We start from the raw sequence: 17058 nt of genomic DNA, 5'->3' as shown, positions 1-17058 counted from the left end.
TTGCCTAGTCTATAGTTTTAGAGCCTTATTATTTTGTTTTGCTTGACACTACATGCATGCACTTTATGTGTTTTTTATTTATTCTCTTTGAGCCTTTTAAACATATATGTCGTTTTATCCTTGTGTACCATACTTGACATTCTATTCCTATGTGTTAATACTAGTTTTATTATGTGTTAATATTTGTTTTAATATTTCATCTTTATGTGCCATTCTCGTCAAGTTTATACTTGTTTATTTAATGTTCAACATACGCTTTTCCTCATACATTTTACTCGACTATTCTAATCCGCAAACACTCGTATTATACAAAACGAGACAACTTCACCAAAATAGGCGTGAAACCCACAATTTGGTGAACGACTCTCAATCTACCTATTCTTTTTTTTTTTCACGAGATTCGTCATCAAGTTAGGAGTGAAATCCTCACCTTGATGTAGAATTTCCATTTTGAATTCTTGTGGACCCTCGTCTAAGTGTTGAAATTTATAATTTTGACCCGACGAGTTCCAACCACACTTAGGATACGAAATCGTCAAGTTAGGGGTGAAACCCGCACCTTGTCGACTAGTTCCACTCCTTGATTTTCAAAAATCCCGCCAAGTCTCGAATTTTCGATTAATTTGGAACATGTAGTAACCGGAAGGGTAAATACCGTTAACCGAGGGTGTCGGCGAGAGTATTTCACCTATTAGGCCAAAGCATGCTCTCAAATTCAAAAGACTCTTCGACCACTTTGGTTAGTCAACGTTCCATTTTGGAACCATCCAAGTTTTTTTTATCAAACTCACGCTTTATTATTTTCGATTTTTTTTGTCAAATTTGAACCATTTTTGAGATTTCACTTTTTCGCATACAACATAGTATTACTTTTCGTACGATTATACATTATTAGCGTGCATAATTTCACGTAATTTTATTTACACTTTTGTAACAACGAGTGGAGACATATCATCAAGATAGGAGTGATTTTCTTACCTTGACGATTAACTCCGCTTCTTTTCTCATCTTACAACGACCTCACCAACGGATTAGGGGTGATTCCCTTACCTAGGTGATCGTTACCAATGCTTTCTTTTAATAGACTATATTATGTAAATACGGTCATAGTTATATCTAAATCATTTATCATTAGTCAAATCTCTAATTATTTCAAAATGCATTATTTATATAAACAAACTTCTTATCCTACAATCTATTTTCATATAGCTTACACACGTGAAACTTTTAACTTTCCGAAGACGTTTGTTCCGCAATATTCAAAATTTCACGAAATGCTACTCGTCAACTTAGTCGGTTTAACAAATTCATTGCCCACGAAATTTTGTATTCAACACAACTATTGAAAGAAGCTCATCACATACCATTAAACTAGAGATTTTCTATTTTAATTAGGAATCAAACCAACTTTTCGCAAACACCTATAAAATATTACAACTATTATACAACATTTACTAAAGTTTCTCTCAAAAGCAATAAAACATTTTATTAAAAGACGTTTTTCAACAATCACTAAGTTCATATAACAAATTCCTTATTCTAAGGATCAACTTTTTCACAAGAATCTGTAAGATCCGCTAAACTATTGGGATTAGGCTATTGTATGCGTTGTATTCTTGGGTTTGATCATATAGTACGCCAAAATTGCATTGCTAGTAAATTTATTCACTTAGTAACATGTTGGATATGAGTTTTTATTCTATTATGCTATGTAACCAAACTTGTATACTCGCCTTTGCTTTTGCATTGAACTCTATTTTAATACATGTTGCAGGTTAATTGATGAAGTATGGACATGATTAAACGAGATTTAGGGTGGACTAGATACACACCTAGATTAATCTATCTTTTATTGTTATGTTACAATTTGAAACAATGTTGTTATTTCTATTTGAATCTTGTATGACAATTTAGTATTGCAATGAAATTTGAATTTAATTAAATAATGTCACATAGTGTTATGAAGTCTCTAGCAATCTATACACACTTCGTCTCATCCCGATGTTTCCGCCATCGGTTGGGGTGTGACATTTTTATTCAATAAATTATGGTTTATCCTTATAAACATGTTTGTAATAGACACTTGGGAATTTCCCATGTGTTTAATATTATAAAAATGTGGTATTTTACTCTAATAAAATATTTACTAACTACGGTCCTGATGTAAATTCCGCTGCCAAACTGATAAACACCGATACCACTAAATTTGTGTTCGCGGCCGCCCGTTCCCAGGTAATTAGGGGCCGAGGGTTGCGACATCTGGACTGCAGAAAACTATGACTTGTTTTTTGGACAATTTGCGCATCATTTTTGATACAATGCTTTCCTTTCAGACGTCGTTAGAAACTTCATGTGCGAAGATGACTCGATAGCGAGTTCCTCCTCATTGATAAACTAATTCTTATATTGTCTGTCACCTAAGATAAGTCTCAAACGCTACTTGATGTAGTTGTGCATGGAAGAGTGAAAGATTAGCACATATGGCTGCGGGACATGGTTACAAATTGTCAGCCGGGAATTAGAGATTTGATCATCCAATGGTTATAAGTTACGAGATTTTTGATTAAATTCATTATCATATGAAATTTGATCATCCAAATTGTCCCATCGAAAATGATTACATCCACAATCGAAATATCCAACTTGTAACCATTTCTTTAACATAATTTAACATATTGATAACATATTGTTTCTTATCGTTGTCTTCTAGGTTGATTTTGATGTGTTTACAAGAATCAATGGCATATTCTTCTTCATTCACGTACAACCGTTTCAATCTTCTATCACATAATATTTGGGTACACCCTAACTTGATATCATCATTTATGGATGATGCGAAAATGAAGACCTATGGATGTTGGTGTTATTAGAATCAACAATATACTCTTCAAATTCAAAAAGTAGTATGCTTTCATACATGAGTGTGTTTGTTTTGTATCTTGAAATAGTTCATTATATCATGTGATTCTCATCTCCAAGCATAATCATCATACACGATGACTTCAATTCCGAGACCACCAATTCCAATAATAAGAGAGATAATCGTCATTGGATCTTATAATAAAAAAACCTCCCACATAAACAAAACTTCTTAGCTGATATTCATAAGCTGATCCAAACATACCAAGATCAAAAGGCTAATTACAAAGTGAAGTCCAAGCAAATACCAAACAGAAAAGCAGTACCCAACAACATATTACATGGCAGGTGAAAAGTTCTACATTGCTTTTGCACCCATATGACCGCACGCGTTTTTTTAGTACCCAATATTACTACTTTTGCAGAGACTGATGACGGCGATCAACCCACCTCCCACGAGGGTTTTATTATTGACAGAAGCCGTAACCAAAGATGAACTAATAAACAATGAAGATTACGAAGACATAATAGAAGATATGAACATAGAATGTCGAAAATAAGGTAAGATGGTTTTTGTATTTTGCCTTTAAAAAAGACTAATTTTAAATTAATTTTGCAGGTGACTTAGTCAGAGTGATAATCCCACGCCCAGGTCCTACTGATTCTGAACTAGTAGCAAGGGTTGGCAAGGTTAATTTTCAATATTATGTGCTTTTTATGTTTAATTTAAGATAAAGTGGACTATTAAATGCAATTTTTTGCCGAGTACTAGGGGTGGGCTGAGTAGCCAAATGGGTCATTTGGGTGACGGGTCAAAATGATTTTGAGACAAAATAAGTGTTTTGGCACATGTTAAAATCTAGCTTGTCGCATAGAGTAACGTGCACATTTGGTGTTATAGACTTGTTTTTGGCTGATTTAGACTGTTTTTGCCTGGTTCAGACCGTTTAAAGCAGGATTTTCTTGTGGTTTGTTTCTGCTTCGGGGGTTTTTGCGCCTTCCTGTACTCAAGGCGGTTTGGCCTCACCTCACCTAGGCACACGCCTTTGGTGCCTTTGACTACATTGGTTGACATGGGTTAGGTTAATTCTTTTTTTCTTATGCCTTCTTTTTTGGTTTGGAATTCTCATGTTTTGCTGCAATTCAGGCCACTAGATTGCAAGACACTTTTATGTTGGTGGTCTTCCTCCAACTGCTGATCAACATGTCTCTCTACTGAATCTTTTAATTGAATTTCCCTTTGTATCTGGTTGATTCCTTTGTTCATAAATGTATATAACCATCTTCTTTGCAAAATGTCGAAGCCTTCTTCAATCTTGTTTTGGATGTCATTGGTGGAAAACTACTGGTCTAGGTTAGTGTTGGCAAAAAGTTGCATGTGATCAGGTAATGCTTTATGATTGAAGTTTCATGTGTATTCTTCATTCTCTGCACATTGTAAGTTTGTGTATGAAATTGGTGCACTACAGTTAGTACATCACATGTCCATCGAATTTGGTTGATTTCTTTGTTCATAAATTTTCCTTTGTATCTGGTTGATTTCTTTGTTCATAAATGCATCTAACCATCTTCTTTGCAAAATGTCGAAGCCTTCTTCAATCTTGTTATGGATGCCATTGGTGGAAAAACTATTGGTCTAGGTTAGTGTTGGCCAAAAGTTGTATGTGATCAGGTAATGCTTTACGATTGCAGTTTCATGTGTATTCTTCATTCTCTGCACATTGTGAGTTTGTGTATAAAATTGGTGCACTACAGTTAGTACATCACATGTCGATCGAATTTGCTTAATAAAATAGTATAGATAGAGGGTTAAATGTTAAACTAATTAAACATATTTGATATTTTGTTTTTATAAGTTAAATAATTACACATTACATATACTTTGTTTTTCTTACATATGCCATAAAGTATTATGATTTCAAATTGTTCTATTAAGGTTTTCTATAGCATTATTAATTATAAGAATTTGCATATACTTATTCTCAACACTTATAACCAAAATTATCTTAAATATTATCCCAACAAAAGTATATACAAACTTTAACATATTAGGTTTTAACTAAGTTTGATAGAATAAAAATATACAAAGGTTAAAATATTAGGTTTTTACTAAGTTTGGTAGAATAAAAAAACCTGAATTCTATACAAATCTTAATTTAAAAAAATACTATAAATAATATTTTATATTTCTTTATTTTACCATTCATATAAAATATATATTATTTATTTAACTAGTGGGTAAAGTATTTAACTCTTAAATATTTAACACTAGGTTACATCCTGTGTATTACACTAGAAATATAAGGGTATATACTTAATAATCTAAAAGTTATGTCTTTAAAAACTCGTGTATTGCACGGGATAAATGAAATATAATATATTCTCTTAATACGTACCAATTATCAAGATATGTTTTGAAAAAAATGAGCTTTGATGCGACAATTATATATCCTGTTAAGTTAATTTTAAATAAATAATAATCTAAAAGTTATGTCTTTAAAAACTCGTGTATTGCACGAGATGAATAAAATATAATATAATATCTTAATATGTACCAATTATCAAGATATGTTTTGAAAGAAATTAGCTTTGCGATAATTATATATTCTTTTAACTAATTTTAACTAACATAATTTTGAAGTTAGTGATATTTTAAGATTTAAATAGAAGCTTATAAGTGGACAAATTTAGTTTTTTAAAAATTCATTATTAATTTTATATTAATTTAATAATATATTATTATACATATTAAAGAAAAGTGGTCATTAACAGTAATTTAACATTTATGTATTATTATATATTTTTTAATATTTTATTATTATAAATCATTTTAATCATATATTGTTTATATTCTATAATTTTTAAGATACAATAGTTTGTAAATTAACACCGTTTACCATTTTTCGTTTATTCTAATAATATAGTTTAATGATTTATTAAACTCTGAATATAGTGTTACGACATGCTTAGAATTTTTATCTGCGTTTCGATAAAAGCTTTGTTTAAAATTGAACGAGTCAATTACTATTGTTTGCTTTTTTTGTTCTTTACTGTCACAAACTGAATCAATACTATCCGAACAACTTTGGTAGCAGTATAGAGTACCTCTTTTATATCATAAGCTATAGCAAGTGTCGGTGACAAACAAAACTGATATTGTTGGAACAACATCAACATTGTTACCACATCGATTTCAACAGAACATCGGTACCGATATTTGTAATTCTGATATTCATTTTTTTACTTTTTGATCCATATAAAATATGTATCAATATTCTTTTAGGCATATCATTACATTAATCTTTGGGTTTATCTTACAGTTGCTATACAAAGTGCCGATTACGGCATCGATGCCTTATTGAATCAAATCGATACTGGTCGGCTTCCCGCCGCAATGCGCGGAGGAAATCTACTAGTTATACATATGAATTAAAACTTACGATGAACAATAGTTTTTAGCTTGATGCATGAAATTACAATATCATCCTTAGAGAAAGGAGTTTTCTACATAGATAAACAATAGTGCTCCCTGCTTTTCGTTTAGACATATGTTTATTATTTATTTATTTACCAAACAAATAAACAATAGTGTTCTTTGCTTTTCCTTTATACATGTCAATTTTTTATTCATGTTTTGATAAATGTTTTGTTTAAAATCGAATAATTTTTTTGTTTCGTGACGAACTGAAACACAATATTCGTTTTCATGGTTCCGGTATAAATTTCGTTCTGATCCTAGCCGAACAACATTGAAAATGGAGTTATATTCAAAATAAAGTATTTTTTTATCATAAGTGATAGAATGTGCTGTTAATATACCAGTGTCATGACTAACCAAATCGATTTCGCGTGATGTGATCGATATCTCACTATCTTTTGGACATATCATGACTTTGTTTTTTTTTTTTGTTTTTTGTTGTTGTTATACCAAGTATGGATAACGTACTTATACCGTAATGAACCAAATTCGTATCAACTGAGTTCCTGCCAGTTATCAATATGAATAGAAAGTTTGGATGAATAGTGTCATGATAGAATATTGAGTAATTAATTACTGAGAATAAGAAAAGTCACGAAGTGCTAAAATTGTAATAAAGCTTCATAAAAAGTTGATTTTTTTTATTTTTTTTAATATTTTTATGGTTAGGTATTCACCTTCATGTGTAATCAAATTACAAAAAGAGCAAAAAATTTATAAATAAAATGAATATCGTAACAAAACTTATTATTACATTATACATATTTAAAATAATAAGTATCCTAAACCTTAAACCCCAAACCCATAAGAGATATCGTGCCACTATCATAGTGAATTGTGTTAGGCAACTTTATTGTATTTGTTGTTAAAAATAGTTTAAGTTACTTAGAAATAATTCCGTCAACACGAACCGGCCGACGAACCATCCCAGAAGAAGATAAAGTCCTGAAGATCAAATAACAAGAAGAAAACAGATGGGACAATTGAAAGGAACAACACATCTTCCTCTAAGAAACAGAAGCTGAGAAGATAATCAGAAAAGGCCATTCTAATGGATCTGATGATAATATCATCAATTTCTAGAAAATCTGATCATCCGACTTTCTGATGATTTATTCACCAGAATTTCTGATGAAGTGGTTATCAGAAATTCTGGTAAATCCCCACTTGTCAAAATAATCAAGCTTCAAATTCTTTGATTAAAGATCGCGACAAAGTTACAAAACTTCAAAATGTTAGCGGGACATTATGGAGTTTACAAGATACAAAGTCAAAGAATTGTGTTAATAAGATAATATATCATATTAACACATTTAATATCTTTCCTTATGAAAAAGCCTTCATAAAGAAAAGAAAATGAAAAGCATTTGTAAATGATTCAAGAAAAACCTTTTCTGATGAAAAGGAATCTTTTCTTTAATTAGAAAAAGAATCTTTTCATAAAGAAACATATATTATTTCAAATTGAAGGTTTCAACTAGAAAAGAAACAAGTTGGTTCAAAAAGAAAGATAAGGCTATGGCACACATACCAACTTCATATCAACCAATCACATTTGAGATAGAATCATAGAAATCTCTATAAATACATAATTCCTTCGTAGGAATTATGTGTGTCTTTGTAAAGTTATATTTCAACATAGAGTTTTTCTTGAGAGTTTACCCTCTGGTTTGGCCCAGAGGGTGACATTTAGATTCGAGTTTATTCTCGGATCGTCCCCTTCTTCTTTGATTAATAAGAATTAATTATTGATGATATATCACTCTCATTGTCTCTATTTTTTTTCTTTGAATGTTTATATACTTCACAAACACCCGTCTCAACGAGAGAAGAAAGTCGCATCGTTCTAACAGGGTCGTCAAAGGGGACCAACAAATTGAATCGAAACCAACCAAACTACAACGATATCAGTACCGGTATTTGATTTTATTGTTTTTTGTTTCGATAAACTGACACCGTATCACTACCGTACCGTATTGCACAACATCGATACTGGTATATGTATTTTATTTTATGGTTTTTCGTTTCGATACATGTTAATATGTAGATAAATTAATATCAGTACCAATAACATGATGTCCTGAACCGATTGGTACCTTTTGAACACATCAGCGCCGATACCGATGTTCGTCTTTATCGTTTTTGGTTGATGTAAAACACTTGTTAATTTCTATACCAAGTGCATGTATCGTAACGGTATTGTAACGAACCGAACCGAACCAATGACGATCGAATGCCGCGGTAATACAACGCCGCAATGCGCGGGCATATAACCTAGTTATTATTAATTTGAGAATTAGTATCTATAATTAAATATAATAACTATTAATAATTAAAGAAGAAGTATTCATAATTTTATTATTTTTTTTTGGGGAAAGGGGATGGTACCCCGGCAAACCTTTATTCAAGAAGAAAAAAAATACATAAACAAGGATCTAAGAGATTCCCGGGATATCGGCCCAAGGAAAGCACTTAGCCCAAAACAAAAAATGACTACGGCCCAATCTATACAACACTCGATCCTATACCAAACTCTAAAACCTATTGGCCAACACAAACCCATGACATAAACCCATATACACCACAAAGGCCCAATAAAACAAAAACAACTATCCTGCCATCTACAAAAATATCTACCAGCCCATTTCCTCTTTTTGCAACTATCCACTTTTAAAAAGAATTCGACCCATATGATATATTTGTTTCAATTTCTTCGAGCCCACCTGGTAAAGATCCAGCACACACCAATCATTGCCTCATCCATTCTTATGCTATTCTTTAGTTTCAAATACTTCCTTAACCACCATTTGTTACCGTACACACTAACAATAAGTAAGGCCCAATAAAATCCAAAATAATCAGGCCAATCAGAAGCCCATCCCAAGGCTGCCCACAACATACTACTAGCCTATGCAGTTAATCTCGGCGCTATATCGGTGCTATAGCGTCGATATATCAGTTATCGGCCCTAGCTCAAAATATCGGTTTGTAATATCGGTCTTATCTCAGCCACCGATAATATCGGCGATAAACACCGATATATCGCCGATATTTTGTACATATTGTATCGGTCTTCTCGCCGAGATACTCGGTTGGGCCAATTTTTACATTTTTCTTTATATCCTGCCACTGGTATTGACGGTTGTATCAACAATCGATTGCTTACCTGGTGTTGCGCTGAAGAAGAAAGACAACAGATGGATGTGTGGTGTGGATGATCTAGAAGAAACAAGACATATGGGGATGACGGCTGTAATAACTTTTAGGGTTTCTTATGGCAGATGAAGTTTGTGTATGTAAAATACGCATATGTGAGAATTTATAAAACTTGGGCTCATTCTTAAATTGGGCTCATTCTTAAAACTTGGGCCTATTCCTAAAAATCAGAAAATTTTGACTTAGCCCAATGAATTCTTAAGGTATTTATTGGAAATTTGAAGTATGATTTTATTTTTTATAAGATATATATATTTATGCATGATATTATAAATTACCGATATCCCACCGATATCTCACCGCGATAACCGATATCTCAAAGATCGGTCCTTGACCGATAACCGATATCTTTCCGCATTAACTGCATAACTACTAGCCCAAGTATACCGCCATTTAAGATTATATAAACTTTCCCAGCCCAATTTATCTCAGCACATTTGTATTTAGCCCAAACTCCAATAACCCAACCATTCCTCCTTAACTCGCCCTACCAACTATATCCATTATCAACAGCCGCAATCCCAAATCTCTTAGTCCAAACACCTTCAGCCCAATTTCCTTTACCCACCATCACAGGCCTGATTTTAAATCTCACATCCCACATAAATAAACACCGGCCCACACGTTCAACACACACAACTTTTTTGTAGTTAAAAAACTTGTATATAAACTAACAGATTTTGGCTTACTCAAATTAAGGCCCCAAGCACACTGCCTTGTACATGTCTTTAGACTTCCACTTGAAGTTCCTTTCTTGTTGAACTTAGCAGCTACCACTTGAGACTGACTAGGCCAGCTTATAAACATATCAATGCTCCTCTGCATCCATCGAGCCCATAATCTGCAGCTGAACCTCTGTAACCACCAAGTACTATTAGATTTTCCAATATTCCCAAAATATCCTTCTCCCATACAAAATTTTGGACACTTAAGCCTCAGCATCATGGATTTGAGCTCATTCAAAAACTGCTTCAAAGTAGCATCAAACCATATATTAAGACACCCAACCCTTCTATTTATCTCTTTAATAATCTTCCCAAAATACCCTTGCCTCCACACCTTCATAGTTTTTAATATTCCTCTGCCCTACCTAAACACAACACTCACCAAACCTCCTGTCTTCACTATTTTGATCAGAATAAGGACTTTGATAAACAACCACTTTATTGTTCCTCCACACCAAATGAACTAGCAACTTCATACAGGATTTATTCCCATTATACCCCTGCCACCTTAGAAGAGGCTAGCCATACCATAACCACCAGCTTATCAGAATATACAAATTGAGCACTTCCCATTCGTATGATAAGCCATTCAAACCTTTATCTTCCACACAAATTTCAGTCTTGTGCATTTTCCTATACAAAGTATCAGCCATCCCTTTATCTTCATGAATTTCACAACTTAAATTCCACATCAACCAAACCCTATAGTAATCCCACTCATGACTAGACCCAGTAACACTATTCATAGACTCAACCCCATCATTACTCCTCCAAATAAACTCAAACCAGCCAAACCTCCCCTGCCCTATCCATGACCCAAGTGGGTCAGACATAAACGACTTAATATGAAAACAAGAAAAAGGTCTAGAAAAAATAGAATAATAAGGGTTTCCATACTTTTGTTAAGCACTAGAAAAGTAAAATTTGGGGAGGAAACAAATGTCCTAATCACAAAAGTATGGTCCATCCTTATTTCTCCAAGGTTACAGCTCCTCCTGAGCCACAAACAACCTAAAACCCCAAAAAACTCCGCTGAATTAACCATACAAGTCAAAAGCAGACCAAGATATATGGTTAAATGGAGTAAGATCCAGAAGTGTAATCCTATAACCACAAGAAAACAAGCCAAAGAAAAGAGAAACCTACAGGAGTTAGAAATGAAACAGATGACTACCCCAAACGTATTATGTCTCCTGATCAACAGTAAAGGCAGCTTTATACCAATATTATTCCCATAATACCCCTTCCACCTTATACCTCCAAACCAGCCCAAACAACCCTGTCCCAAAAAGACCCAAGTGGGTCAACAAAAATAAAAATCTCAGCAGAAAAACAAGAAACAGGTTTAGAAAGAAACCAAAAAAGAAAGGATTGATTGCCACTCATTAGATCTAAAAAATTGCAAAAAAAATTAGGGGTGGAAAATAATGTCCTAATCAAAGTGGCAATCTCCAGCCTTATACCTCCCAGGTACGTGCCACCCCATAGCACAACAAATCCTAGTCTCCCAACAACAAATGCAGAAGTGGTTAGAATGGTTAATATACCCAGTAGACTAACCACAAAACATAAAAACTGGTTCAAATTTCCTAGTAAAAATAAACTCAATAAAGAATGAAAAATCACAGCACAACTATGGCATAAGAATTTGAGTAGGATGACTACCCTTTTGGCTTTTGAGTCCCTTATTCCACCTGATGCCCAAAATGACACCCCCCTCCCTTGAGCACCAAAGTGCTGATCCAAAAGGATCCAGAGTACACAACACACACAAGTTTCTGTCCTAACCAAAGGTTTTCAGATCTTTGCTTAGTGCTAAAAAAACAAACCTTAAGAGTGAGATAGCAAAACCAAACAACAAAGATTTGATCCTGCCTTATATCTCCCAGGCAAAGACTCGTCCCAAGTCTTGAAACACCTAAAACCCAACAAACAAACGTTGAGTTAAGTCTGCATTCACACAAGAATAGAGACATTAACGGAGTAATATACAGCCTAACACACCAAAAAATGATCAACTCAAACACCAAAACACAACACAGGGGTCTAAAAGATGGTTGTAACAACCAGAATACTACCCAAGCTCGTGTTGTACTCCTTATTACTGCAATTCCCATAATGCCCCCCACCCACAATCCTACCTTACCAACTATAGACTCAACACTCAAAAGAAAAGTTTGGGAAGCCCAACCCATAACCCACCCAAGGATACCCAAGCTCACAAACAAGAACACACAGCCATACCCCCACCCAATTACCCCTCTCCACTTATTAAAAAAGGACCTGTGACTTTTGACAAGGAATTTCTGGTCAAAATAAATTCTCTCTGAACAGTCTAATTCACCAGATCTCGATCTCCCAATCCTCATGTTCCATCTTTGACACATACCCAAATTACCCTCGTTATTAAAAACCTCTCTAATATTACTCATATTGTGTTGCATTGAGTCACTATCTTTTTAGGATTCTTCTAGATGACTTTGATATTCAATTCTTTACTAGCACTAATGGTTTTAGTGTTAACATAGATTTTCAATCCCAGTAGCCTATTTCTCATAATTTCTCGATAACTTTGCACAACTCTTCCACTGTTCTATATTTATCTTGAAAAAGTCTAAGATTTCGTTCTTGCCATATAAAATAGAACATAGCAGCAAGAACCAACCTTTGAATTATACTTCTAAAAGATCTTCCCATATGTTGTTTAGCCAAGAAATCAACACATCCCTTCCTGTTAGGAGGAGCATCATTCAGCATACCCAACCCTTTCAAACAATCCCACACTTCACTAGGATAATCACATTCAAAAAACAGATGATAATGACTATCCATCTGTAGTTGACAAAAAGGACACAATAAATCACTCCTAACCTCCCATCTATCCAACCTATCCTGTGTTAGTAATCTTACTTGATAGGCCAACCACAAAATGAATGCATGCCTAGGAATAGATTGAGAGAACCACATAACTTTAGCCCACTGAACACTTTGTCTATGAACACAGAGATCTTTATAAACCTCAGAAGTACAAAAAGGCATGTGCTTTTCTTCCCTAGACTTCCACATAAGAACATCCCTCTTTCCATCCACCAGACTTGGAACATTCAGGTTAAACAAACTTGGAAATTTATTCTGCCATTCAACAGGCCAACTCCAACCTCCATTCACAACAATCTCATTAACAGTACTCCTAGTAGTCAAGCCTGGTCTATGAATGTCTCTTACAGTTATAAACGAACACAATGGACTAAGGGGGCACCATATGTCATACAGATTGAAGTGTCTGATCCATCACCCAGAATTTTAACACAGTGAGGCCAAACCACATCCCTAATCCTTAATATGCTTTTCCAACTCCAACATGTGCCTTCTTTATTATCAACTTCCCAAAAATTCCTATCTTTTAATATATGTTGCCAAATCCACTTCGTCTAAATTGTTTCTTTTTTAGCAATAAGGCTCCATATGTGCTTTGAAACCAGTGTTTGGTTAATTGTTCTCAGAGATCTGATTCCCAGCCCCCCTTGATATTTTGGACAACAAACTTCCTTCCAGCTGACTCTAACTTTACCCTTGATAGACTCAGAGTTGGACCACAAGAATTTACACATCAGCCTATCTATATCCTCTATGATATTAACAGGGAGAAGAAACACAGATGCCCAATATACATGCAAAGAGGATAGAACAGACCTTATCAACTGCAGCCTTCCATCAAAAGACAAGAACTTGTTTTTCCAATCATTTAGCTTCTTTCGTACTTTATCAATCAACACAGAGCAGTCTTTAGAGTATAGCCTCTTAGACAATAACGGGATCCCCAAGTATCTTACAGGTAACACTCCAACTTTAAACGGAAGCAGGCCTTTGATCAGATGCTGCAAATGGTTGTTAACATTTCCAAAATAAATAGTACTCTTGTTCAGATTTGGAATAAGCCCCGAAACTCCACTAAAATCTTCTAACGACTCTTTCAGAATTCTCACAGAACATTCATCCGCCTGAGAAAACAACATAAGGTCGTCCGCAAAACAGACATGACTTATTTTCAGCCCATCACATCCCCAATGATAGTTGAACCCTCCCTTTTCCTTAATATTCCTCTCTATGATTAGATTCAGTACCTCCATAACGAGTGTAAAAAGATAAGGTGACATAGGATCACCTTATCTTAAGCCACGTAACCCTTTAAAGAATCCTTGCGTAGAACCATTCACATTAATCGAGTATGCAGCGGACCTCAGATAATTCATTATCCAGGCAATCATGCAAGGGTGATAACCAAATTGCTTAAGACTAAATTCAAGAACACCATGGTTGACTGTATCATAAGCCTTTTGCAGATCAATTTTCATAGTTACTGTAACAACTGCCACTAAAATCAATAATTAGGACAATAATTAGTCAATAAGAAAACCCTAATTGAGACACCCAAGTAATTTTGCACTAACCCTAATATTTTCAGAATAATCAGAATCAGGATTAGGGCCCCTAAAACTCAAGGGGGTTAAACCCTAAATGATAGTTATCTTCGAAAATTCGTTGCCTAAATATAATTTTCGTTGAACGTCGACTCAGCAAAGCTATACCACGACAAGGCTACTCTAGGCTAGATGTGCACCCCAGGCGAGTCGCGACAGGGGTCACGACTTCTTCCGCGACACGCGGGGGAGTCCAATTTCACGTATAAATACTAGGCCTTGGAACTTGAAATCTGTCTTTGGAACGACGGAAATTCGAGTTACGTAGACTGAGTTATTACAGAAACAGTCCAACACACACACTAATCACGAGGTGCTGCCACAATCAGGGTAATAACTCGATCGCTATTACGATTCAACGTCCGATCGATTATAACTATCCAATGATAGTCCAGGTGCTGCTCAATTGAGCTTGTACTTTGATTATTTGTCGTGATTTCGACTTGAATATTAGAGTGCTGTTCGAATTCGGACTATGCTCTGTTATTCGTTGTGAATCCAATTGAATTATCGAGTATTGCACTGATTAATCGTTGTGAGGGTTTAATCTCGTGAATTGACGTAACTGTTGTATTAGTTACTAACCTGCATGTGTGTGCATTGTGTTAAATTAGGTTTAATCAAGGCTAATCAGTAGGCTTATATCTTGCTCGTTAATCTGCAATGTGAGTCATTCTTCTTTTTAAACTGTTTTCTCACAGTTTGTGAGTAAGTTTACAAAACTCCAAGTTATTTTCAAAGGTTATAATTACAGGGATTAAGTCTATGTAATCACCATATTACAGCCGGTATGTGGGGTTTTGTATACATTACTTATTTCCCGTCACACTTGGACAAACGGGTGGCCAAGGGGTGATCTGACCACAGTCACAGACACCATTGGACAAATGGGCTAGCCAATGGTTGGTCGAGTGACAAATACTGTGGGTAGTTGGTTTGATATCAGAAACATTGTAATTCCCCTTAATACTGTAATTTATAACTAACGGGTCGTTTTAGAAAACAGAATGATTCACTCAGTATTTCCCCGCTGACAAAACCTTTTTCAAACATGTTTCAGGTGATCTGTGTGATCCAGGAAAAGTGCAGTAAAGCACTACAAGCTCAGAGAAGTGGCTCATTGTGAATAAATAAATAAAACATGTTTTGGCAAATAATGATTTCTGTGTGAAATCAACGTATTGTAAATTATGGGAATTTATCCCTAAAACTTTGTATAATATATTAAACGAGCAAATTTTTACGGTGAAAAGATCCTGTAATAAAAGACTTCCGCTGCCACGTAAATCAGATACCACGGGTACCACTGGACTGCTCGCGGCTCCCGATTCCATCCAGGGTGGGTCGGGGGTCGCGACAGAAGGTGGTATCAGAGCTAATAATTAATAACTATTGAGCCACTGATCGAGCCACTGATTTAAGCCTATTACGGAATTAAGTATTTGACAAAATACTTAATCCTACTAGTTATCATTCTGTGATTATTTGTTGTATTAACTGATTATTTGTTAGTTACAGTATGGGTAAACAAAAGCTGTCTGCTATCTACCACAAATTAGATATTGCATCTTCTTCTAGAAACCCAGTAAACCTAGAAGAAGGAATCTTTGTCCGCAAGGCAAACTATGAGAATCCTCTTTCCCCAGAGAAAAGGGATTCGATACTTAAAAAGAGTCAGGAGAAAAAGAAACCCCGAACCAAGAGAGTTAGGTTTAACCCAGAAGTCCAAGAGTTGGGTAATAGTATACCTTGGGAAGATAAAATAGACAAGAAATGGGCAAATCTCTATATGCTAGCTATTGTAGCAGAAAATGCCAACCTCTAAATATCCGATAAGTTGGGTCTAGTAAGAGAAATCACAATCCAGTAAATAAATAAAGTCCTAGTGTGTTTATTTCTGTTGTCCTTTGTATAAATTAGTATGCAATAAAACTTCAGTGTTTGTTTGTTAAACTTTGTTCCAAAGTTTTAACATTGCATTCTTGTATTTTGCATATATACTATGCAGCATGAATGAGATATCGGAAGCATTCCAGAATCTCAACTTATATCCAGTGCCTATCGAAGTCTCTTACGACTTTACTGGTTACATTGCTGACATAGAAGAACCTGTGGAATTCAAAGCTCCACCGCTGGAAAAAGCCAAACCTAAAAAGAAGAGAAGATACGTAGGGTGGAGGAAAGTACGCCGTAGGAAACCAACTACTAGGAGACTTCCTAAAATAGAAAATCCTGTGAGCATGAACAAGGGAAAGGAAATAGAAACTGGAGAAAGTTCGAAACCACCAGAAAAGGAAAT

At 34.7% G+C, this 17058-nt stretch overlaps 1 protein-coding gene across 1 annotated transcript; it reads right to left on the bottom strand.

Annotated features, from left to right (window-relative positions):
* Positions 1-12831: 12831 nt before the first annotated feature.
* Positions 12832-14408, bottom strand: LOC110914018. The gene is made up of 2 exons (XM_022158829.1): positions 13972-14408; positions 12832-13561 (listed from the first exon to the last, which is right to left on the bottom strand). Exons 1-2 carry the CDS (start codon positions 14406-14408, stop codon positions 12832-12834), a joined length of 1167 nt encoding a protein of 388 aa, XP_022014521.1.
* Positions 14409-17058: the final 2650 nt, after the last annotated feature.

This window comes from Helianthus annuus, chromosome 15 (assembly GCF_002127325.2).
Source record: "Helianthus annuus cultivar XRQ/B chromosome 15, HanXRQr2.0-SUNRISE, whole genome shotgun sequence".
Taxonomy (NCBI): Eukaryota; Viridiplantae; Streptophyta; class Magnoliopsida; order Asterales; family Asteraceae; genus Helianthus; species Helianthus annuus.
This window is presented reverse-complemented; position numbering and strand designations above follow the sequence as displayed.